Genomic DNA, 24,465 nt, shown 5'->3' with positions numbered 1-24,465 from the left:
CAAGCTCTCTCTCATCCAGAATCAGTTTGGCCATTTTAAGTTAAAAGGATGCTTCCACAAAAATCAGCAACTTTCTGTTCTGATTTTGTAACAAACAATTTACATAAGAAATTCACACCTTCTTTGATTTTTCTTTTTGGTTTATAATTAATTCCACAGTGTTGACAAATCTACACGAATCAATTCTCCTTGTCAAAGTTTGTTTTTTTGCAAAACTTAGGCTATATACTTTTGCTTCCATTGACAGAGATTTTGTGAAAGAGACAGGTTCTCAATTTAGCAACCCCCAACTGGCATGCTCTGAATTTTTTTCATCATGATATCAAATTTCAGAATATAATCTCAAAACTAAAGCTTCTACCTTTTTTAAAGAAATTAAACCACAATGGCTACTAAAAGCACTCAGAATCTACATTTCATACATTTATTTGACTTAGAAAGCAAACTCTGAAGAGTTTCACAAAGGGTCACCACTAGCCCATATGATGCCTTTGTGTAAATCAGAAAAGAACCCTACCCAAGAACCCAAGTTTCCATAGGAAAAATGTCATAACATGTTGATTATCTTGTCATAACATTTTGTTTTGTTTTGTTTTGTTTTTTGGCGGTATGCGGGCCTCTCACTGTTGTGGCCTCTCCCGTTGCGGAGCACAGGCTCCAGACGCACAGGCTCAGCGGCCATGGCTCACGGGCCCAGCCGCTCCGCGGCATGTGGGATCTTCCCAGACCAGGGCACGAACCCATGTCCCCCGCATCGGCAGGCGGACTCTCAACCACTGCGCCACCAGGGAAGCCCATAACATATTATCTTTAAAAACAAGGTATTTTACTGCCATCTTTCTGAAACCTGTCACAAAAAACTACAAAACCACCGTCACAGCTATGATATGACTGGGACTTCTGGGAGGGAAACCACGGAGAAGTACACCGCTTGCCAGCTGAACGCGGCAGGCCTGCTTTCGCAGACAGATTTTCCTTAAAGGGCAAAGGCTGTACATCAAATCCCGTTTCAAAATTCTCACCCTTTACGGAAATCTCACTGGTGGACTTTTACCTGAAGGTTCCACCATTAGGCCTTGATTACAAAGAAACTGGGTTGTACTCAGCTCTCTCACTGAAATGGAATTCTACTGACTCCCCCTTACCCGATGCGGTCTGAGGTTTCACTTCTCAACCACTCAGAATTTTAAATCCCCACCAGCTTTCTAATATATGTCATTTCCTGATTAAACTCCTTGGTCTCACAAAGTGCTCACTTTTGAGAATTAACTTAATGCCGTTGTCAAATTTAATTTACAGGTATCTCAATCTGGGCACACAAGACCCAAAGAGTAATAAGCACAGGTGTCTGAAAAGCTCAGGCAACTACAAGGAACAAAAATGTTAACAGAACAAAGGTCACTATTCTCATTCACACTTATAACAAGAGGAAGTGTCATCTTACCCCTGGCTGTTTCATTTTCTGAATGGCAAACTTGAGCAGGTAGGATAACTGTTCAATGGTGAGCATTGTCATGGCTTTACTCTGAGTCTCGATGCATTCTGCTACTGTAATCTTCTACAAATCAAAATCACACAAATATCCAGTTAGAAAAAAAAAAATTACGATCCCATGTACTCATTTCCCTTTCCTCCTAATTTTCCAGTAAGTTCACACGCAAAAAATAATTCCCATCTACATGAGACCAGTTGTTTCGCTTGACGAGCACTCCAATCTACTTGACATGGGTGCTGGATCAGTGAATAAAAATTAAGAAGCACACCGATCCATCGATTAACTAAGAACCGTTTTTAGCTCATGTAGACAATATAATCTGAAAAAAAGGGTGGGGTAGGCAAGGACCTGAAAAATCGGTCATTGCTATAACCTTGGGTTTCAAGAATAGGACATGAAAGGCCACTGATGGTTTCAGGGTAATCTCTTCACACAATGAATCAGCCACTTTCCTTGATCCTCTTAAGGTTCTGGGCTGTCTTTCAGGAAACTGACAAGGAATTAATTCAATGACATCACGGTTGGAAAGTGACAATCTTTCCTGCAGAAAGAATCCAAGGGATGGTAGTGAAGTAATAACAAAAATGACTTCATTCTCCGTCACCACTGATGTGAACCCACTCAGGACCTTCTGGCAAATTACCCACAGAGCAGTCTAGCTGTCTATCTCTGTAGGAAATAAATGTCACTTTGTAAGAGAAATTCCCATCAAAGACATGTCTGATACCAGATTCTGCTATGTAAATCTGGTACTTGATCTAAGAGCTTCGGAATCCTCAGGTAGCAGGAACAACAAAAATGGTAAATTCAGATGCTATCAGGAAACACTCTTGAACCATCTGTGTAGGGAGAGCTGAGAAAAGTTTTCTCCAATTAATCTGGATTTCATTTCCATTCTTCAGATCTCCGGATCCTCCAAAAGGAACTTCCAGGCGTGTCTGGTTGGTTGTTGAGAAAAAGGGCAACGCAAGAGGCGCTCATAAGCTGAAATCAGTCCGTGACGCACGGATCTCATTGCTTAGCTACCAGAGCCGAAAAAGCTAGTCTTCCCAGTTGACCACCGCACCAATTCACCACTAGAAGAAATTCAGGACTCTAAATTTTAGACATAGAACACCTGTCTGTCTGAATTCCAGTTCATTTCCAGGTAACTATCCACACTCAATACTTGGGTCACCCGCTCAACTGTCATTCACCTCTTCTCCCCCAGCCCTGGCCACGTCCTCCTGGTTGGCAATGGCCGGTTCCCACGATACAGACTGAAAGTACCAAACAAACATTTTTGAGCCTTTTCTGCATGGGGACTGGTGGTCCAATCCTGACCAATGAGCTCAAGGGCGTGTCAGCTGGAGGCTGATGGGCAAAGTCTTCTGCTTGATAAAAACAGGATTGAGAAGAGACACTCCACTCAGGGGGACTGTTATCTAGTCACGCGTGATAAAACCCCCAGCAGCCACCTTACGGCCATGAGGGACACACTGCCTCAACAATGAAATGCAAGGAGTCTGGCTCTGAACAAACGCTGGCCTGGCCCTGCCTCTGGGTTCTTTCTACACACGATAATAAATCTCTCTGGTTTCAGCTGCCTTTCATCAAGATCTATTATTTACAGCAAAAGCATCCTATCTGAGCCACTATCTTCTCTGAAAAATTATTAAACAATTGGGAAGGGAAGGTCAAGACAAAAGAAAATAAATGAAGGTTCCAGTTCCCACATTAAATGCAGGATGAGTTCAGGTTCTGAACAGGAGGGCACTGCTGAGCAATCTCTCCGTCTATAGGAACACAAAGAAAACCAGTGACCATCTTTTGCAATTTTAGAGGCAGAACACCATTAAAATGTCTTCATCATACTGACCTGGCCTCTACTTTCTTTCCACAGATTTTTGCTCCATCCACTACCCAAAAGCAGTACTACTGACACTGTCCTAAAGCTTGCTTTTTTCCCCACTATCAACAGCTGGGAGAGCTTTCCAATTCCTACACAGAAAGCGTCCTCGCGTTTGAGACCTAATGCCAATATACCTTTGAATCCAGGTGACATTCCATATTAAAGGATTTTGTAGATGACATTATTTGGGTTTTTTTAAATAAATCTATTTATTTATTTATGGCTGCATTGGGTCTTCGTTGCCGTGCAGGGGCTTCCTCTAGTTGCGGTTAGTGGGGGCTACTCTTCGTTGTGGTGCGCGGGCTTCTCACTGCAGTTGCTTTTCTTGTTGAGGAGCACGGACTCTAGGCGTGCGGGCTCAGTAGTTGTGGCACGCAGGCTCAGGCTCGCGGGCTCTAGAGCGCAGGCTCAGTAGTTGTGGTGCACGGGCTTAGCTGCTCCACGGCATGTGGGATCTTCCCGCACCAGGGCTCGAATGCGCGTCCCCTGCATTGGCAGGCGGATCCTTAACCACTGCGCCACCAGGGAAGCTCTGTTTTTGTTTTTAATTTGTTTTTGTTTTTGTTTTCTAGATGACATTCTTATTTTCAGCATTTTGAAAAAGCATCATAGTTGGAAGTTGCTGAGACTAGAAAACACCTCAGAAAAGTGGAAACCATGATAACTGTTTTCATGAAGAGCATTTAGGCTTTGCTACAAATGAAATATGCACGTTCCCTTCACTATACCCGTGTGCTTCTCCCTTGGGTTCTGTACCTGCAGCCCCCTCAGCCTGGAAGGCCGTCCCCCCATTGCCCCACGGCTCACTCCTTCCCTTCTTCAAGTCTTTCCTAAATCTTAAGAGGACTTCCTGGACTTCGTCGTTTAAAATGGAAACACTCTGCACCCTCCTCACTCCCTATTCCTCACTTTCAATTCATTTTCTCTAGAACATTCTTCTTCTAACACACGGTATACAACTTTATTGTGGTTTTTGTCCTTTTCTCCTGAAAAGAATGGGATTCAGGCCTCTTTTTGTTCACTGTTGAACCCCTAGTACCTAACAGGCACGGGAGAAACAGCTGTCGCGTGAATAAAAGCATCAGATGGCAACCACGTGGGACATACAGCCAACACTGGTCTTCCCAGCTTAGCTACTGCCGATGATTCAATGATGCAGCAGGAGACAACTTCCAAGAAGGAAGAAAATAGCGTGGGATCTCTTCAAAACATACAAACTTGTCAGAAGTTTATAACTTCTGGAATGTTCATTACAGGAGAATCAGAGAAGGTTGCAGATCTCAAAGTGATCCGAAGACCCATGAAGAATCAAAATCAATATTCAGTGCAGGGGACCTTCCTGGCGGTCCAGCGGTTAAGACTCCACACTCCCATTGCCAGGGGCGCGGGTTCGATCCCTGCTAGGGGAACTAAGATCCCACAAGCCACGCAGTGAGACCAAAAAAAAAAAAATCAGTGCAATTGTCTTTCCAAGAGCTGCAGTGCTAAGGCCATTGCCTATGTTGGTCCAAAAAAGGGGGTGACCAGGATAGAGCAGATGGAAGGCAAGAAACTTCTCTTTTCTTTGTGTTTGGATTATTTGAAAATTTTGAAATAAAAGCAAGAAAAGAAAGAAGAAACGAGGCAGACAATGCATTCATTCAGCAGGAACTAACCTCACATTCAGGACAAAACCAGTCCCCCTCTGGTTCCGATGTCAGTCTCAGACACTTAGCGTGATAAACCCGGGGACAGAGCTCACAGCAAAGGACTTGGCCTTCCCGGTGACAAACCCAGCAGTAGAAATCATTTCGTCCATCCTGCGGTACAACATCAACAGGGTCTGTGGTGAGTGGCTGCTTCATATAGTAAAACGGACCATGTCTTAGTTCTGACTGAAATGTAGGCAAGAAAGACAGGTTTGGTTTCAAAACAAATGTGCATTCTCAAAAGGAATTTGAACAAATACATCAATAACAACAGAAGAAAATTAGAGCATTTCACACATTCATTAAAAAGCTACCCTGGGTGACTCTACTTGAGCTTGCGGGTCGTTAGATATTAAGATTTATTTTTCTTTCTTGTATTTTAAGAGGCCATGGATTGAAAAGCTGGTGTCTAAGAGTTAACAGGCAGCCCTAGCAGGATAGTACAATGGTTACAACCCAGGCACGCCTGGGTTCAAATTTAGCTCTACCAGCTGCATGACCCAGGGCAAGTCTCTTAACCCCTCAGCTTCAATTTTCTCATCTGTAAAATGGGGATGATAATAACTAACATCACTGCATTGTGGCTGGGATCGTATAATGTATGCATTTAACACAGCGCCGCCATTACAAACATTGCTAATACGGTTAAAAGTCCAACGAATGGAAGTCTAAATGTACAAAGCCAAGAAAAATATGGCAATTTTCCCTGGGAGTCTTTCAACAACAGGCCTTCGTCGAATAGATCCATTGGAAATGAGTCACCAAAAATGATCATTCATTTTTTTTAAGTCTACCCCCAATGCATAAAGTACTTAATAGCCAACAAGAGGCTCTCCTAAAACCATGATTCTCCAGCATGGTAAGTCCTGGTGTTTGCAGAGAAGCCACATCTCCTACTGAGAACGAACGAAGAATGGCAGAAAGATGAGAGAGGGGGGTGGCCAATTCATGGCCAAAACAGCAAGAGAAATGGTCCGCTAGTGATGTATTATAGAATCCAGCAGAGCCACTCGCCGAACTCACACAACCGCTCGGAAGAAACTCGTTAGGAAAACGCCTACTGGAAACCAATAAGAAATCCTGTTTAGGACGTATGAGAAAGTCCGGTGGTAAGTGTCAAAATGACCTGGTAACTGGCTGTGTGACCTTGAGAAAGCTACTCAACCCACTTCAGCCTTGATTCCATGGGCAACAGCTCAGCCACAACCACAGGGCCTCCTACCTCTGAATAAACCTCCTTGTATAACAAGCTTTTTCCTGTCTTTCAGTAAGACATTACAGTTTCCTCCATAAAGATCTCATATATTGGTTAGGGGCTGCATAATTCTTGTTGCTGCTGGAATAGGACCTTTTCCAATTACAGTTTCTAAATAGTTATCGTTGGCATATAGAAGCGCTGGTATATAGATTTTTAATACTGACCTCATATATAAACAGTTCTGGTAGTGTATTGATTAAAAATCTTACCATCTCTAAGTAACATTAGTTTTGTCTGTCCGTGTCTAATATTTTTACATCACTTTTCTGCTTTCCTTATTTTACTGACTAGGACCCCCAGGATAACAAGGAAGAGTGACCAAGATTGCAGGCACCTGTCTCGCTCCTGGTTTTTATTACGAAGTTTTGATGTTCTCAAAATGCCTGCTACTTCCACCTTCCTTGATAAAGAGCCTCACAGACGCTTCTTTAGCAGTTCTTTGTGAACCAATCCTTCTAAGCCTCCTGACTCTCATTTCTACTAAGAAAACAGCTATGACTTATAAGGGCAGTTGCACAATTCTTGAGCTTGGTTATTGCCCTGTTTCAGTTCAACATTTAAAATAGAGCGCTCTCCTTGGTTTCCAGAGAATTAACATCATCGTTACGCTATTCCTTCCACGTTACGTTTTTCAACATACTGTCACACACACCATCTTCATTTTGTCCTCACCATCACTGAGAGAGGTACTCAGGGGAGACACCACTTAGTCTTACTAGACAGATGAGAAAACTAGGTTAAAAAGACTTATCTGACCCCCAAGCCCAGAGCAAGGACTCCCACCCAGGTCTCCGAGCACTTTCTCTCATCCCTGTGCCCCACAAAAGATGATGCTGGATGCAGAAGAGATTCTGATGATTAAGTGAACCCTCACAGAACATTCAGAAGTCATCCAAAATAACTTCTGCTTAAACAAACTTACAGTTACCAGGGGGTAAGGGGGGGAGGGGGATAAATTGGGAGATTGGGATTGACATATACACACTACTATATATAAAATAGATAACTAATAAGGGCCTACTGTACAGCACAGGGAACTCTACCCAATACTCTGTAATGGCCTATATGGGAAAAGAATCTAAAAAAGAGTGGATATATGTATATGCAGAACTGATTCACTCTGCTGTACACCTGAAACTAACACAACATTGTAAATCAACTACCCTCCGATAAAACTTTTCTAAAAATAATAATAACTTCTGCTTAATGCAAAAAGCTGGAGAGGAAAATACAAATCTGAAAATTCAGAAGACAGCTAAAAACATAATAGAGGGGACATAAAAAGATAACAGCGTCTAGAGTAAGGAGTTCTCAATTCATATGACATCTTGGGCCAGAAGATTCTTTGTTGCAGGGAGCTGTCCTGTTCACTGTAGGATGTGTAGCATCATCCTTGGCTAGATGCTGGTAGCAGCCCCCTACCCACCATGCACAAAATTATGACAACCAAAAATGTCTCCAGACATTGCCCAGTGTCCCTGGGCGGGGTCAAAACTGCCCTCAGTTGACAGCCATCCATGTAGGGGATGTGCTATCTGCCTAGGAAAATGGTTGTTTGAGTTTCTATGGGGGAGAATGTTGGGGGGGGCAGGGGGAGGGGGAGGAACGCCCACTGAAAGATAAACTGTACATATCAAGCAAGCAGAACTATTTCTAACCTGAGTGGGGTCTTCCAGGATGCTTTGTGGCTTTTGCAAGATAGCTGTAAGCTGTATTTCAGGGCCCAACTTCCTTTCAGTAAGTTAATAATAGGATAGGAAGAGTCATTAAGACCTAAATGAAACTAGAAGAATCGAATACGACAGCTCAGCTCCCTAGCTGGCAACCTAAGTCCTTTGCATCTAATAGAAGCTGGGATATTGTACTTGAGAAGCTTCCCCCGCCCCCTGTCCCTGACCCTACCCTCACCTGGCCAGAGGTAGGCGTTCCTGGGAGGACCATGAGGAGGGAGGGCCAGGCTGCCCCCTACTCTTTTCAGGAGTTTCATCCTTTCCCGAAACACCAGCTGTTGCTGAGAACTAGCTGCCCGGCGATGGCCTTGTCAATCAGACAGCTGCCTTGTCTGCTGCTTGTGTTTCCTGCTCCGTAAAAATAATCTGATAACGAATACGGAGCATTTAAAAAAGGCGAGGCAAATCATTTCAGCTAGAATGAGTTTATGATTGTTCTCCCTCACATGCACAAGGTGCGTTCCCAGCCTGCTAGGAAGGCAAGCAGGCTACAACCCGTGTTGCTATGAGATTAACTGCCGGCTGTGAGCACACATGTTCACATTCCCTGCTTCTTCCACAGGCCGGCTTAACAAGAAATAGACAGGCTTGTTCATTCCCTTCTGGAACACCTCAGTCTACACCAGGAGCCAGCAAACTTTCTCTAAAAAAGGCTTCTATAAAGATAGTAAACAGCTGAAGCTTTGCAGGTCGTGTGCTCTCTACTGCAATGACTCAACTCTTGTCAAAGGAAAGCAGAACCGACTGCAGACGAGATGTCACTGAGTGGACGTGGCTTTGTTCAGGTAAACTTTATTTACAGAAACAGGCTCTGGGCCGCGCCTGGTCTGCGAAAACCAGAGGATGGGTTCTGGGGCTGTGTGTGAGCACAGGGTACATGTCTGGGGGGCCAGGGGCTGGGGGGAGAGGACCACAGACTCAAATTCCTTCTGGGGCCACACAGGGAACACAGATGAATGAAAACAGTCCTAGTTCTGGCTTGTATTCTCCTGCATTTGATAAAAGCACAAGGACTGCAAAATAAAGAAAGACTGCTTAGCCCTGGAGTGTGAGGATGACGCTGACACTCAGCCCCAGTGCTGGCGAGACGGCGGGAGGGGCAGAGCACGTGCCCGTCTTCAGGGCTCTCAGCTCCAGTGATCAAGGCCGCCAGGCAGACACACACACCAGGGGCTGCCTGGCCTCAGGAAAAAGCGGGCAATCCTGCTGTCTGTCCCCTGACCTGTCTCAGCTGTTAATACACTGCCCCCACCCAACAAGGAACTTCTGTGAAATGTCCCAGTTTTTAAGACAATGCATGGGCCCAGCAAAATAAGTCCTGGCCCACCTCTTTGTAATAGGTATACCCCTGTACTCAGAGGAGACAAGAGGGGCCCTGTGATTTCTGTGCCATATTCCATCAAAGGTACACCTAAGGCCATTTTGCACAAATCTGTTAGCAGATTATTGTTCAATCCTTTAATGAGAAAGAAAAGGAAAGAAAAGAAAAGAAGTAAAGAAAAGAGGGATGGAAGGAGGGAGGGGAGGGGAGGGGAGGGGAGGGGAGGGGAAGGGGAGCCTCCCAAAAGGACTCAACTCAAAATGTCCCAAGAACTACAGATTAGATTGGTATTTTACAGTAAAGGGCCAATATCACTTGGGACAAGGTATTTCTTGCCGCATCTACCGTAGGACACTTAGCAACCTGATCCTCCTCCTCACAGTGCCAGAAGCAGCCTTCCAGGCTTTGGGATGTCCCCCACCGGCAGTCCCAAGAAAAAAGCACCTATATGTTTTCAAACCTTTCCTAAGAGGTAAAATCACTAGACAAAAAGGCTGTAAAAAATTAATTATAGGACTTCCCTGGTGGCACAGTGGTTGAGAGTCCACCTGCCGATGTAGGGGACACGGGTTCGTGCCCCAGTCTGGGAAGATCCCACATGCTGCAGAGCGGCTAGGCCTGTGAGCCATGGCCGCTGAGCCTGCGCGTCCGGAGCCTGTGCTCCGCGACGGGAGAGGCCACAACAGTGAGAGGCCCGCGTACCGCAAAAAAAAAAAAAAGAATCCGCCTGCCAATGCAGGGGACATGGGTTCGAGCCCTGGTCCGGGAAGATCCCATATGCCGCGGAGCAACTAAGCCTTTGCGCCACAACTACTGAGCCCACATGCCACAACTACTGAAGCCCGCGTGCCTAGACCAACAAGAGAAGCCACCGCAATGAGACACCCGCACACCGCAGCTTAGAGTAGCCCCCGCACGCTGCAACTAGAGAAAGCCCACGTGTAACAACGAAGACCCAACACAGACAAAAATAAATAAATAATTTTTTAAAAAATTAATTATAAACCTCAGAATATTCTTTCCCCTAAAAATAAAGTGCGCTCTAAACCTCTTCTTAAAATTCCCCTGAAAGTAATAAATTCCCAATATATGAAAAATGGGTGAAACCTTAAGTCAACGGACAAAGGATTCATCTCCAAAATATAGAAACAGCTCATGCAGCTCAATATTAAAAAAACAAACAACATAATCCAAAAATGGGAAGACCTAAATAGACATTTCTCCAAAGAAGATATACAGATGGCCAAGAAGCACATGAAAAGCTGCTCAGCATCACTAATCATTAGAGAAATACAAATCAAAACTACAATAAGGTATCACCTCACACCAGTTAGAATGGGCATCACCAGAAAATCTACAAACAACAAATGCTGGAGAGGGTGTGGAGAAAAGGGAACCCTCTTGCACTGTTGGTGGGAATGTAAATTGATACAGCCACTATAGAGAACAGTATGGAGGTTCCTTAAAAATCTAAAAATAGGATTACCATATGACCCAGCAATCCCACTACTGGGCATATACCCAGAGAAAACCATAATTCAAAAAGACACATGCACCCCAATGTTCATGGCAGCACTATTTATAATAGCCAGGTCATGGAAGCAACCTAAATGCCCATCAACAGGTGAATGGATAAAGAAGATGTGGTACATATATTCAATGGAATATTACTCAGCCATAAAAAGGAACGAAATTGGGTCATTTGTAGAGACGTGGATGGATCTAGAGGCTGTCATACAGAGTGAAGTCAGAAGGAGAAAAACACATATCGTATATTAACGCATATATGTGGAACCTAGAAAAATGGTACAGATGAAACGGTTTGCAAGGCAGAAATAAGAGACACAGATGTAGAGAACAAACATGGTCACCGAGGGGGGGAAAGCGGCGGGGGGTGGGGGTGGGGGGGTGATGAATTGGGCGATTGGGATTGACATGTATACACTGATGTGTATAAAATGCATGACTAATAAGAACCTGCTGTATTAAAAAAAAAATTATTCAAGTCATCCAATGATGGAATGACCCAGTTGATTGTATGACTGATTTGACCAATAACAGTGATGTGAGTAAAAAAAAAAAACCTGTATCTCCACTTCGTAATAAAACGTCTCTACCAAAAATGGAAAAATACAGGGCGGGGCGGGGGGATTATTATGCTAGAATGGCTTTCTTTTTAGAACACTAGAACAACCTCAGAATAAAGAAAAAGAAGAGGGTGGAGACTCTTGATGTATACCAAAAATCAAAAGAACCTGAACATCTAAGACCAGAGGCAGAAGGCATGAGCAAAGCTGGCAGGGTATGCCACATAAGGGAGGGGTGCGGAGTGCGGAAAACGAGCACACAGGCCCCGTGTCTATAGAGCAGGCTCTACTCAGCTCCTGCTATTGCTGGATTTTTCTGAGTTTTTATAGGAACTCAGAAATACAAGTTGTTATTTGAAATCTCATGATCTTCAAACGCTGGTGACTAACAGAAATTATGTTGGTAAAACCCGGCATATGCAGATGTACATTTTGCTTTTAATTCCATAATTTTTTTCAATTCTATAATCTAAAAGAGGAAAGAAAAGAGAAAGAGAAGAGAAAAAAAGAAAAACATGCACAGAAGAATTTTTTCTTAAGATTTCAGTTCCTCTTAGGAAAACAGACTATGCTTGAGGGAGGGTGCCCCCTTCTATGCAAACACTACAAGCTGGAATGAATTATGGGGTCAAGGGTCAGGAATTTCTTTTCTTTACAGTTAAGGCAATTTCTCCTTTGCCAACGCCTGGCCATTCAGCCCCAGGGAGTTTTATATGTGAAAAACAAAAACCTACAATCAACCTTAGAATGTTCCTAGTACAAACCCTATTTTACAAGGTAACTGAAGCTCAGAAGTGGGAAAGCAACTGACAAGGTCCCACAGTGAGTTTCCCAGATGCAGTGGGACAGGAAGGAGTCAGGTCTCCACGTCTGGAGCCCTTCCCTCCAGACCAATGGCTCCGTTAACTCTTCTATCAGTACTGCAGATAGGAGAATCACCTTCAGAAGCATGACCGTGCCCTGTGACCGGTCACCCCTGCTCTGCTCCACATCCACAGTGCATTCTGTATTCATGAGCTCCCGCCCTGTGTCCAACGCTGGGGCGAAAGCAGCCACTGGACACTGACCACCTCCTGAGGCTCCTACCAGAGGGGGACAGAGATTTACAAACACACCATTGTGGTCACGAGGCTTAAGTGTTATAGAAGTGGTATGAACACGTGGATGAGGAAGAGAGAGAAGAAAATGTGTGATCGGCCTAAGAGTTGATCAGTTTCGAGAGAGAGAGATGTGAGCCAATTCTTTGTTTTTCTTAATGTCTTTTATCTTTTTCTTTTTTTTTTTTTAACGTGAGCCAATTCTTAAAAGGACAGGAGGAAGTCACAAAGCACGAGTGCATGTGTGCACACACGCAAAGGAGCCACTCAGAGACTGTCTCTGTCCAAGGGGGACAATATCTGCTTCATGACTTACGGCAACTGGAATGCGAGGGTTTGCCGTAAATTAAGGTTTGAGGATTATTTATAGCCTTCATGTTTCTTTCTTAGTCTTCAAGCTCGACAGCTATGGGATGGCTCCCGGGTGACAGGGGTGGGTGGTCACCAGCTTCAAGCCAGCCAGGCAGATGTAAGCTTCTTACTCCTTACTGTGAGGCCTTGGGGAGGTGACTTAACCTCTCTGAACCTCTGTGTTTTCATCAGTAAAATGGACACAACTGCAGCCCTTCCTCACAGCATCATTATAAACATTAACACAAAAAAAAAGGCTTACAACAGGACGGGCACACTGTAAGTTCTGCTTTTAGTATTATTCTCACCAACACTATTATTATACATGTTTTTTCAAATTGCAATTCCTCCCAGAAGTTTACTTAGAACTCACCAGTTTTTCCTCCTATAATAGGATTCCCAATTCATTAAATCTGGGCTATTCAACGCAGAAGCTACGAACCAGAGGTGGCCGCTTAAATTGATTAAAAATTCAGTTCCTCAGGCACATCTGCCACTTTTGCAAATGCTCAGTGGCCACACATGGCTTGTGACTATCCCACTGCACAGTGCAGGCCTAGAACATTTCCACAGCTGTCGTTTAATTATTTCATGGATAGTCTGGGTGACTATTCCTCTTAATGTAGACTCTGGCTTAACTTCTTTTTTTTTTTTTTTTAAATTTACTTATTTTATTTCTGGCTGCGTTGGGTCTTCGTTGCTGTGTGCAGGCTTTCGCGAGTTGTGGCGAGTGGGGGCTGCTCTTCATTGCGGTGCGCGGGCTTCTCATTGCGGTGGTTTCTCTTGCTGTGGAGCACAGGCTCTAGGTGCGTGGGCTTCAGCAGTTGTGGCACGTGGGCTCAGTAGTTGTGGCACACGGGTTCAGTAGTTGTGGCTCACGGGCTCAGTAGTTGTGGCTCACAGGCTTAGTTTCTCCGTGGCTTGTGGGATCTTCCCAGACCAGGGCTCGAACCCGTGTCCCCTGCATTGTTGGCAGGCGGATTCTCCACCACAGCACTACCAGGGAAGCCCTGGCTTAACTTTAATTATTAGTATTTATGTCACTTAGATCAATTCCTCTTCACGACAGCCCTGCCAGTTTGGTAGCACTAAGATCATTATTCCCATTTCAGTAAATGAGGAGACAAGGCACAAAGAGGTTAACTTGCCCACAGCCTCAAGGCCACAGTAGAGCTGGCACTTCCCTATGTAATTCTGAGAGAGAAAATAGATTCACGCACAGAAACGTCCCCCTCTCACAGTCCTGGTCATTTAACCATTGCTAGGTTTCTTCCCGTGAAAGCAATAGTCTTGTTTTATTCAACCTCAAATCCCCAGGGCCCACTTCGGCATCCATCACCTGCACGAATCGATGACTACGTGCCCATGAATCCTCGCTGAAATGGCATCAGACCTGCTGGGCATCCCGTTTCCTCCACCGCTAGGAGACTTGAGCTCATGGTCCACTAAAACACCTCTCATTTTTTTAAGTCAGAAGAGTAGCTAGCCTGCAGCAGAGAATTTTAGAGCTAGAAGGTTCCTGAGACAAGATCCAAGATGGCATCGATTTTTGCATCTAGTTAGCTGGTCCTGGCTGCTGAGGGAGGGCGGAGTCTGCCAGAGACTGTGCACTCTGAAAAGGGTGCATGGTGACCAACTACCCAAGTCGCAGTGGGCAGTGGGTAGGAGGGCAGCTGTCTCTCACCACAGACCTAAACCCATTCTTTTACAGATGAGAAAATTGAGACCAGAAGGGAGCATGCCTCAGCCACACAACCACCTCCAGGCAGAGCTCGGCACTGTCCTACGGGCAACAGCCTAGGAGGGCAACACCCTCAGGCCACAGGGGCAAACAGTCCAAACGTGTGGAAAAAGAAATCCAAGGAAAATCCCCAAATCCTAGAGCACGGTATCCTATCTGGGTCACTGCCCTTGTTCCCCAAAGAGATCTGAAAAACCCACTGGAAATTTCTGCACAGGCCCACTTTGAGCTGCCCTTCTTGTCCTATGCAAATGACAGCCGCAGCAAGGCAGCTTGCTAAATGCCAAGCACACGGCGTGAGAAAAACGACAGCCTTTGTCCCCCGGGTGTGGACGCCATTCCCACTGGCCTTTTACCTGTTCTTTATTGTTATTGTTCAGTAAGCCGGGTTTCTTTTTCTTTTTAATGGGGCTTGTTGATGTGTCCTGTGGCGAGTGGCCATTGGAGGAATGCGGAGGGCTGGGGAACTTTCTTTTCTGGGCTGTTCTCTCTGTGGAGCCAGGATCTGAAAAAGACACACAGGACCACATACTTTAAAGCGATCGGGGAGGACTAGGCCCCACGGGAAGGGGGTGTTAGGGACACAACCCATTTTGTCCCCAAACCTAATGCCATTTTAGTGACCTTCCTCCTAGAATATACTCCCCCCCCCACCCCCCATCTTCGTTGCCTGTCTCAGAGGTCAGTTGGTCTTTCTTTAGCCGACATAACATTTCTGTAAAAGTTTTAATTTGCTGCCAAAATATAAAAATTAAGAAACATCACATAATATCCTAGATTTGGGGCTTCTAGTTTAAAAAAAAAATCAGGGCCTGCAGGGCCTTATGGGACCAGATAGAGCTGAATACCAGCCAGCCACTTTTTAGATGGGAAAATACCCCCCATTTTGTCACAGTCCCCACCCTTCCCTACTGTGTCCCTGTTGACGAGGCCATGACCCAGCTGCCGTGAGCTGTCACACACCCATGTCTGATGGCAAAAGCAGGAAACCATAAGAGACAGACCAAGAAAAGAAGGCCACACACTTCAAGAAAATGAAGGCAAACATACTTTGTGGTGGAAGACAACATTTATTCATGTTTAGCAGGTTAAAAAAAGTATAACTGTGTAAAAAAAAATACCCCACCCACCAGAGTCCCTGTGGCCCAGTCACCAGTAGGCATCATGTTTGCGACTCTCCTCCAAAGAGATCAACGCAAACTACATTCTCACCCGATTCTCATCTGAAAAATGCCAACCCCACCCTTGTCAATCCATTCTTTTCTATTTTTATTCTCCCAGCATCTCATTAAAACACATACACTTGGGGCTTCCCTGGTGGCACAGTGATTAAGAATCCTCCTGCCAATGCAGGGGACACAGGTTTGAGCTCTGGTCCAGGAAGATCCCACATGCCTCAGAGCAACTAAGCCTGTGTGCCACAGCTACTGAGCCTGCGCTCTAGAGCCCGCAAGCCCAACTACTGAGCCCGCGTGCCACAACTACTGAAGCCCGCATGCCTAGAGCCCATGCTCCACAAGAGAAGCCACTGCAATGAGAAGCACACACACCGCAACGAAGAGTAGCCCCCGCTCGCCACAACTAGAGAAAGCCCGTGCGCAGCAGCGAAGACCCCATGCAGCCAAATATAAATAAGTAAATAAATTTATAAAAAACAAACAAAAAATATAGATTATTGCATTTAAAAAAAAAACCAAACTTCCACCACCATCCAATCTTCACCTGCGAAGATTTTAATCCATTCCATGCCAGATGGCTGTCCTGTTAGCTTAGGGAAGATACAATGGAATGCCCAGGGGCACCTTCTATCCTTGAGGAATGAAAGCTACAGGCACCAGAAGAGGAGAAAGCTATGCCGAGAGCACAGGTGATGAGACGGGACGCGGAGTCCGGAAAGATGACTATCCACAAAGATGGCCTGATGACGTTCCCCGTCCAGGGTTACCTCTCAGGCAAGTCCCAGCACACAGGCTGTGCTGTGTGTCACAGCCCTTTGTCTGGACAGGAGCCGCTGGGGCAAGATCAACAGGGTCCAAGATAGCCACATGCAAGGCCTCCTAGTGGTTTACTTTTGACTGAAAGCTGGAGCATCCTCCAGCAGGCTCATAAAGACAATGGACCACTTTTGCAAAATCCAAACTACACAAGGGAATTCCCCAGGCTCACCACGCAGACTGCAGGAAAATCCTGAACAAATGTTCAGGTTGCTGCACTGAGACACAGCCCCTAGAGGAAATTAAATGCTAACCACAGACACCTTGAGGGAGAAGAGACCCCAGAGTCAGGGGACCATCCCACAGACATCGAAACAGCGGCCTGGAGAACCCAAAGGGTTGGCCCAGCAGCACACAACAGCTAGTTAGTGGGAAAATGCACTAAAAAGATGCAGCCTGGGATTGGCAAGCTTCCCCAGAGAGCACCTCCTCTCATTCCCACAGGGATCCTCACCCCACTTCCCCACCGTACGTAAAAAATCTCACTTTCTCTATAGGGTCTTTGACCCAACCATCTCCTCCTAGAAGCACGTTCTATAGACATGGTCACAGGGCAGCAAAGCACATGCAAGATGATTCAACTGCAGCACTGTGTGTTATACTGAAGACTAGAAAGGACTTACGTGTCCACAAACTGGGAGCTGGCCTGATAACATACTGCGGGATACAGCCATGAAGAAGAATGAGGCACCTCTAGACAAACTGACGTATGACAATCTCCAAGCTTCTGCATCAGGTTAAAAGAGCAACACATGAAAATACCAATGGCATTCTTCACAGAACTAGAACAAATAATTTTAAAATTTGTATGGGAACACAAAAGACCCCGAATAGCCAAAACGATCTTAAGAAAGAACAGCGCTGGAGGAATCATGCTCCCTGACTTCAGATTATACTACAAAGCCACAGTAATCGAAACAGTATGGTATTGGAACTTCGCTGGTGGCACAGTGGTTAACAATCCACCTGCCAATGCAGGGGACACGGGTTCGAGCCCTGGTCTGGGAAGATCCCACATGCCGCGGAGCAACTAAGTCCGTGTACCACAACTACTGAGCCAGTGCTCTAGAGCCTGCGAGCCACAACTACTGAGCCCACGTGCCTAGAGCCCGTGCTCCGAAACAAAGAGAAGCCACCGCAATGAGAAGCCCACACACCACAATGAAGGGTAGCCCCTGCTCGCCGCAACTAGAGAAAGCCTGCGTGCAGCAGTGAAGACCCAACGCAGCCAGAAATAAATAAATTTATCAAAAAAAAAAAAAAAAAAGCAATGCATGTCTAGCACCATTAACAGACTAACACACACAGCCCAAGAAATATGGGGGTTTTTGTCTTTCTCTTTTTTGTCTTTATCTTTCTGTTTTATTTTGTCTTCTATTTTTTCCTTTTTTTAATTTTTTTTGAAAAAGATGTTTTAAATATATTCGTAATTTACATAAGCCTAAAATATTCCTGGTTGAACACAAGAAATACAAGCTCTTAATGGAGACTGGTGGTTGCCTCAGGGGAGGAGAGCTTGCAAAGTGTGGGGGAGAGATTATTTTCCACCATGTGCCCTTATTTATCATGTGCCTGGACTACTTTATCAAAGTAAGGAAAATTAAAAAGGAAATATTTAGCAGGTTCAGCATCACATAAAAAAGCAGCAGGTGCAAACCAAAGCCAGTAATGAGCAAATGACAGAGACCTGATTCAGGATAAAAAATGGCACCAAATGGACAAACCTGGGGCTGATCAGCGTGAGCGTGCAGACCCCAGGAAGGAGTTCGGGATTTGTTCTACGTGGATCTAATAAACCCAGATAACTGGGCTCAAGTGTCAGAGGATGGGCGTTTAAGAAAAGCGTTTTGGGGGCTCAAAGGAGATGTGTCCCAGAAGAAATGGCACCCTAGCCAGGCAAAAAGGGAAAGCCATTGGGCCAAGGTTTTGATTTCACATGTATTATTCCGTTTGTGGACAGATTTTGAAAGAGAGCACGTGAGCAACGTCAGGCCAGTGGAAAGCTAGGAACAAATTCAGGGAAAAAACAAGTAATGCTGACCCTTGAACAACACAGGGGTTTGGGCTTCGACCGCCACACAGTCGAAAATCCACGTACTGCTATCTCTGCCTCAAAAGCAAAAGAACTGATGAAGGACTCACCCAAGGGTGGGAAGCGAAGCAGTCAGGACAGAATCAAGACTCACACCCTAGTTTTTTGTGATTCCACATACTGTGGTCTGTAATCAAACACAAACTTTCTCCTACACTTAAAGATTGGTCAAATGAAAACACAGGTACTCTATTTACTGAAAAAAATCCACGTGTCAGTGGACCAGAGCAGTTCCAACACATCTTCTTCAAGGGTCAACTGTAGTGTTGTGGATGTTTCTCAACAGAGCACTAATGGATTTTGGCAGGGACGGCTCCTCCTCCTTGTCAGGACAACCTCAGCCCCCTCCCACCCACTGCCATCGATGCTCCCAAACACTGTGACAACCAAAAGTACCTCACATACCTCCCAATCCCTCCCAGGAGTGGCACTAGCCTCCTGGAGCACCGCAGAGCTGGAGCATGGGGCACAGTGGACGAAACCCACAGCCCAGCCCACACCTGGTCGACCCCTGGGGCCAGAAAGCTCTCCAGCTCCTCCCACTGCAGTATAAGTCATTCACCTGTGCTTGAGATCTAGGATGATGGTTCCCCAAGTGCTGTCCTCACGCAAGCAGCAGCAGCCATCACCTACGAATTTGCTAGAAATGCACATTCTCAGGCTCCACGCCAGATCTACAGCGCCAGAAACTGGAATAGGGCCCAGTGATCAGGGGGTTTAACCAGCCTTCTGGAGGATTAAGGTGCACGCTAATTCGAGATGCTCTAGGTCGCATGTTTGGGGGATGGAGTGTGAGTTCTCCAGCCTAGAGATTCCTGCTGATCTCCTCTCCTTCCTCATCGCGCTACCTGTAGGGTTGGTTCAGAACCCAGGAAGCGAAAGCCAAGCAAGGAGCCAAGGAGAAAGAATGAAAACAGCTAAACACATGACCCCAGGCGACTCCCCATACTTCTCAGGGCCTCAGGGACACACCTGTAAAATGGGAGGAGAGATGGAGAAAAGGAACAGACCAGTTCTTACCCGGAGCCCATGGAAATGCTTCAGGGCCCCATGATCCGCATGCCAAGGTTCTGTACGTGGAGGCAGTTTCTTGGGAAGAGGGGCCAGAGCCTACTTCACCTTCTCACAGGAGACATCAACTCTAAAGATTAAAAAACTACAGGGCCAGAGGATCGTAAAGTCTATTTTAACTCTGCAATTCTTTAATTCCGTGTGAAAGCGGGGCGGGGGGAATCCCTAGAAATGAATGCACTCATAAGCCACTGAGCGCTAAGGAGACAGTTTTACCTAAGGCCACCAGGAAACGAAAGGGCAGCAGGGTCTAACCCAGTGAGAGGAGGAGTCTGCCCCGAGGCTGCCCATACCTAAGAGGATCCCCAACCCTCTAGTCTGAGCAAGAGAGAAAATCCCCAATTCCATTCCTGGTTACAAACACACCGACTCCCTCCAGAGTTAATGAGCATTCAGTGGCTGTATCCAAGGGGTAGAAATTTAATAGATTCCACACAACAGACACATCTGTCAACAGCAGAGGCTTTCACTGAAGCCTCTTAGGGAGAAAAATTGAGAAATGCTGGCTGGATTCAGTGTCCCTCCCAGGTATGAGACAGCAGGCCAGCATTCTAACTTAAAAACCTACCCACTCCAACGGAGGCTAGGCCTCTGCTGGTGATAGAATGGTGGGTGGGAACCTTGCTGTAGTCACGGTAACAAAGCTGCCTTGAGGACCTTTTCTAGAAAGCTGAGTCAAAGGTTTTGTGGGGGGTGTTTTCCTCCCCTCTTTAATGATTTAATACTGACAGGGACATATTTCTAAATGCATTTCATGTGTAATCGTGAATGATGACACACAGCCACTGGACAGTGAATCACCAGGGAAACGGTTCACCCTTGATCTGAAAGACCTTCCTGGCAAGTAGCAGGACCTGGGATTCTTACAGGGCTGGCCCACCCCCTCCATCCCAAAATAAGTCTGGTTCTGAAGGAGTTAACGTGGGCGAGGCAGTAGAGCGGTCTAGAAGAAAAGGCCAGAGCAGTGACTCAGGGAAACAGCTTGGCATGGAGCAGGAAACAGCAGAATTTTCCCCTCCTGTGCCAATTCACTGAAATCTTAATAATAGGGCGAGGTCTACTGAGTATTTAGGAACCAAGCGTGTGACGACATCCTCCCTGAACCTGTGTCTTGTGATAGGCCAGAAATAATCCCGCTCAGGCCTTCCTAGATGTCCCTTGACCTAAGGGACGCCTTCCTTCCAGATAACCCAGCCTCTTAGCTTTCCTGAGCCGCGGGTATTAACAGCTAAGATGTTCTTGAATTGCACACAATGCACCAGACCCTGTTCAAAATGCCTTTTGCGCCCTTCCCCCTAAGTCACCCACCCAAGATCACACAAGTAGCCGGGCTGGGATTTGAACCCAGGCAGTGCGGCTCCAAAGGCCCAATGGGTGGCCTCACCCCAGGGAGAGGTTTGTCTCAGCTCTGCAGCCCAAAGACTTCCTAATTCAGGGGCTCAAAATGTTTTAAGAGTACACTCTCATTTTGCTTTTTTCCTTTCCAGCTGCAGATGGTGGGCTGTGGGGATTGGAGAGCTCCAGGAACCGGGAGAAAAGTGGAAAATCATGGTGTGTCACCTGCTGATGACGCAAGTCGTTCTCCCAAAGGCGCTTCCCAGGAAGCAGATTCACCTCCCGACCTTCACTGGTGGCACCACAGGCTGGTCTACACCACAAAACAGGCTGGGGGGCTGCACGGCCATCTCCCCTCCTCCAACACTTCTTCCCAGTGTCCATCCATCCAGGCCAGTCACACCCCACCCCCACTCACATCCGGCGCCTGAGTCACAGCACTCGCCCTTCTCCAGAGTCTAGGAAATGACACACCAGTTACAGGGAATTGTCTCCTCCGGAGAGAGAACAGGCCCCAGCTGAAGGCCGGGCGCTTCCCCTGGACTCCAGGGCCTGGAGGACCGGCCCTGTGGTGTGTTTTTGTGGGTGTTAAATTTCCTTGATGAGCTCAATGGCAACATGGACAGGGGCTGAATGAAAGACTCTCGGTCAACAGGCCCGAACCAGCAGCCAAGGCCCCGGAAGTAGGGTGACCAACCACTGGTTGGCTAAAGATGGACAGTCAAGTGGTCACCCTACAGTGAAGTCAGGCCGGGTGGCAGAGGATACAGAGTGGTCAGGACCTAGTCCTGCCGCCACCCTGCAAGCTCCTCAACCTCTCTGTGCCTCCGCTCTTCCTTCCGTCACATGGAGATGGTGGTACCCCGTGGAGTTATCCACAGATTAAACAAGTTAATTCATGTGATGCTCTTAGTGTAATACCTGGCAGAGAGGAAGCACTCAATAAACAGCAGCTGTTTTTTTTTTTTAAAGCCACACACATTCCTCTTCCTCCTCTTTCCCCTCTGCCTCCTCCACCACCATCCCTCTCCAAAAGCAGAGCTGAGTTCTCCGAGGAGCATGTTAAATCAATGCCACAGCTTCAGTTACGGAAACGCCAGCCTATATAAAGTGGAGCCGGGAATCAGCCCAGGGCACGATTTCTCCACGTCCACAGGACCGCGCAAAGTCCAGGTTTCCTCCTGTAACGGCCAAGGCAGGCGCAGGGGCAGAGGCCTGTGCAGGCTCAGCCACGAGGACACGTGGGGTAACTGCCAGGCCTCGCCATGGCCTCCCCCAAATGTGACCACACGCTGCTCTCCAGGAGCAGCAGAGCCTAGCGCAGTGCATCATTTCAAGGCGTTTCCCAAAGACACAGAGCAGGTACCTTAACAGACCTCCCTCCCCAGGAATCTTAGGGCCCTCTCCAGCCAGTAATTACACCCTAATGAAACAAAAGCCCGGAATGTCCTCCAGGCCCGGGACCAGAAAAGGAGGGGAATCCGGAGCAAAGCATGGGGACAGGGAGGGCACATCATTTTTCTTGCCACAGACAATGTCCAAGCCACAAGGAACACGTAAGCGACAGAAACTCTCAGGCGAATAGTTTGCTGACTTGGAGCATCTCCTGGACCCACAGACTCTGGAAGACGGGGCCTCAGCCTGGGCCTCCCCAGGGAAAGGCTGCACTGGCCTAAGCTGGGCTCCTAAAAGGTCTCCCGCATGTGACTGTGAACTTCCAGATCAGGAAAAAAAGGGCTGGAATGGAGATGAGGCAGTGGGAGGAAGAGGGTCACTCTCAACTTGGGGGAAATGTCACTGTACCAGGAAGCCGGGTACCGCAGAGGCCAAGCAAGCGAGGGGCAGGTAACCCTGGGATGGGGTGCTTACCTGCCATCGAGAAAGCTCTGCTGTTCTGAGGGCCTAGCCTCTCTTTTAAAGAGAACTGAGGCTCCCACACGGCACAAATTCCTGCTTCCGGATCCTCAGCAGCCTCTCCCAGGGGGAGGAGGAAGCAGCACTGCCGACAGGCTAAGAGTCACCACTTACCAGGCTGACCAGCGCGGCCAGGACAGCCTCACCTCCCTGCAATCAGGCAGCCGGAGGCCCGGCGACGTGCCTTCGCGTCCCTGGGCTTTCGGCTCTAATTTACCACCCTCGGCAGACGGCAGCTCGGCTGAGCTGAAAATCTTCAGCGCGAGCACCGAAGAGCCATTTATTTCGCTGATGTGGATAAACACAAGAAGCTGCAGTGGTTCTACCCGCTGGAGCGCACACATCAGAAGGCGGGTGCAGGCAGGGGGATGAAGTTGGGATGGCTTTTGCATTTTGAAGGTGTTTTGAAATAATTGTTTCCAATTATCTTTAGTTCTGATGTGCCTCTCCCAGAAATGAGAAAACCATCTTCCCACTGTACACACACAAACTCAACCGTCTTCCCACTGTACACACACAAACTCAATCTCCCTCTCCCCTCCCCCTCCCCCTCCCCCATCCCTCTCCTCTCTCCTCCCTCCCTCCCTCTCTCTCTCCGCCTCCCTCCACTTTTCTCTCTCTCTCTCTCTCCCTCCCTCCCTCCCAATAATGCAGAAGTGGTGATTAATGGGCACATTCATATGTAAAAGATAAACTTCCAAACCCTCCAGGCAAGACAGAAATTGCTTGCAATGAGGGAGAAGAGGCTGATTTACAAATGAATTCACTGTTTAGGCCTCAACATCTAAAGGCAATTGCCACCACGTAGCCCTTGCTCCCCGCACCTCCCTCAGCTGGGATGAAGCCCTCTGGAAAAAACGACGACATCTCAACAGGAATTTCCTGGTTCCAGAATGCCAAGCTCTTTCGGTCTTCACAGAGAGGGGGAGGCCGGGCCTAACTCCCTACAAGAAAAACTGCTGCACCCCACCCACCCGTTCAGCAGGTCCAGGCCCAGAAGGCTTGCATCCGACGTTGTGTACATATTTGAGGCCCTGAAAACTCTGCCAAATCACCACAAAGAAAATGTGGAGAAACCAGTTGCCTTTGGCCTTTACGGTAGCTGGCGGAGGAGCAAGCTCGCAGGAGGCCCTGGTTCTAGTGGCTGAAGCCCATGTGCATTATTATCTAGGCTGCAGGGACTCAGCTCAGGTTCTGGAAAGTTCAGGTGCTGGTGGGTGGCTTTCAAATTGCAATGGGGAGTTACAGCATCAGAGGGACAGTTCAAAAACAAAAAGACTGCCAGCAGCAGCTGAAGCAGCAAAGCGGGCTGGAGAAGAAAGGGGGATGAAGAGGCTGCAAGGAAGGGGGCAGATGGAGGAAGAGGTGCTGCCGCTCATAACCAGGCAACGTTCCCCACA

The 24,465-nt window shown here is 47.0% G+C and overlaps 1 protein-coding gene across 32 annotated transcripts in view; it reads right to left on the bottom strand.

The window, feature by feature from the left end:
• Positions 1 to 24,465, bottom strand: part of ZMYND8 (zinc finger MYND-type containing 8) — a 126,013-nt gene that overhangs the window by 72,450 nt on the left and 29,098 nt on the right. For 20 of the 32 annotated variants that reach the window (XR_003793128.1, XM_029220532.1, XM_029220546.1 and 17 more), the window contains 3 exons: positions 15,016 to 15,164; positions 5,042 to 5,260; positions 1,445 to 1,558 (listed from right to left, as the gene is read on the bottom strand). Coding sequence is in view for 31 of the 32 variants with exons in the window: in XM_029220532.1 (XP_029076365.1) it covers positions 1,445 to 1,558; positions 5,042 to 5,260; positions 15,016 to 15,164 (482 nt within the window). In the remaining variant the exon portion in view is untranslated. Of the gene's footprint in view, positions 1 to 1,444; positions 1,559 to 5,041; positions 5,261 to 15,015; positions 15,165 to 17,276; positions 17,451 to 23,020; positions 23,198 to 24,465 lie in introns of those variants that run through there. The other 12 variants (XM_029220543.1, XM_029220554.1, XM_029220556.1 and 9 more) reach the window with 5 other exon arrangements.

This window comes from Monodon monoceros, unplaced genomic scaffold (genome assembly GCF_005190385.1).
Source record: "Monodon monoceros isolate NGI ecotype Baffin Bay Population unplaced genomic scaffold, NGI_Narwhal_1 Super_Scaffold_13, whole genome shotgun sequence".
NCBI lineage: Eukaryota > Metazoa > Chordata > Mammalia > Artiodactyla > Monodontidae > Monodon > Monodon monoceros.
The sequence above is the reverse complement of the archived record's forward strand: the minus strand, read 5'-3'. Positions and strand labels throughout refer to the sequence as shown.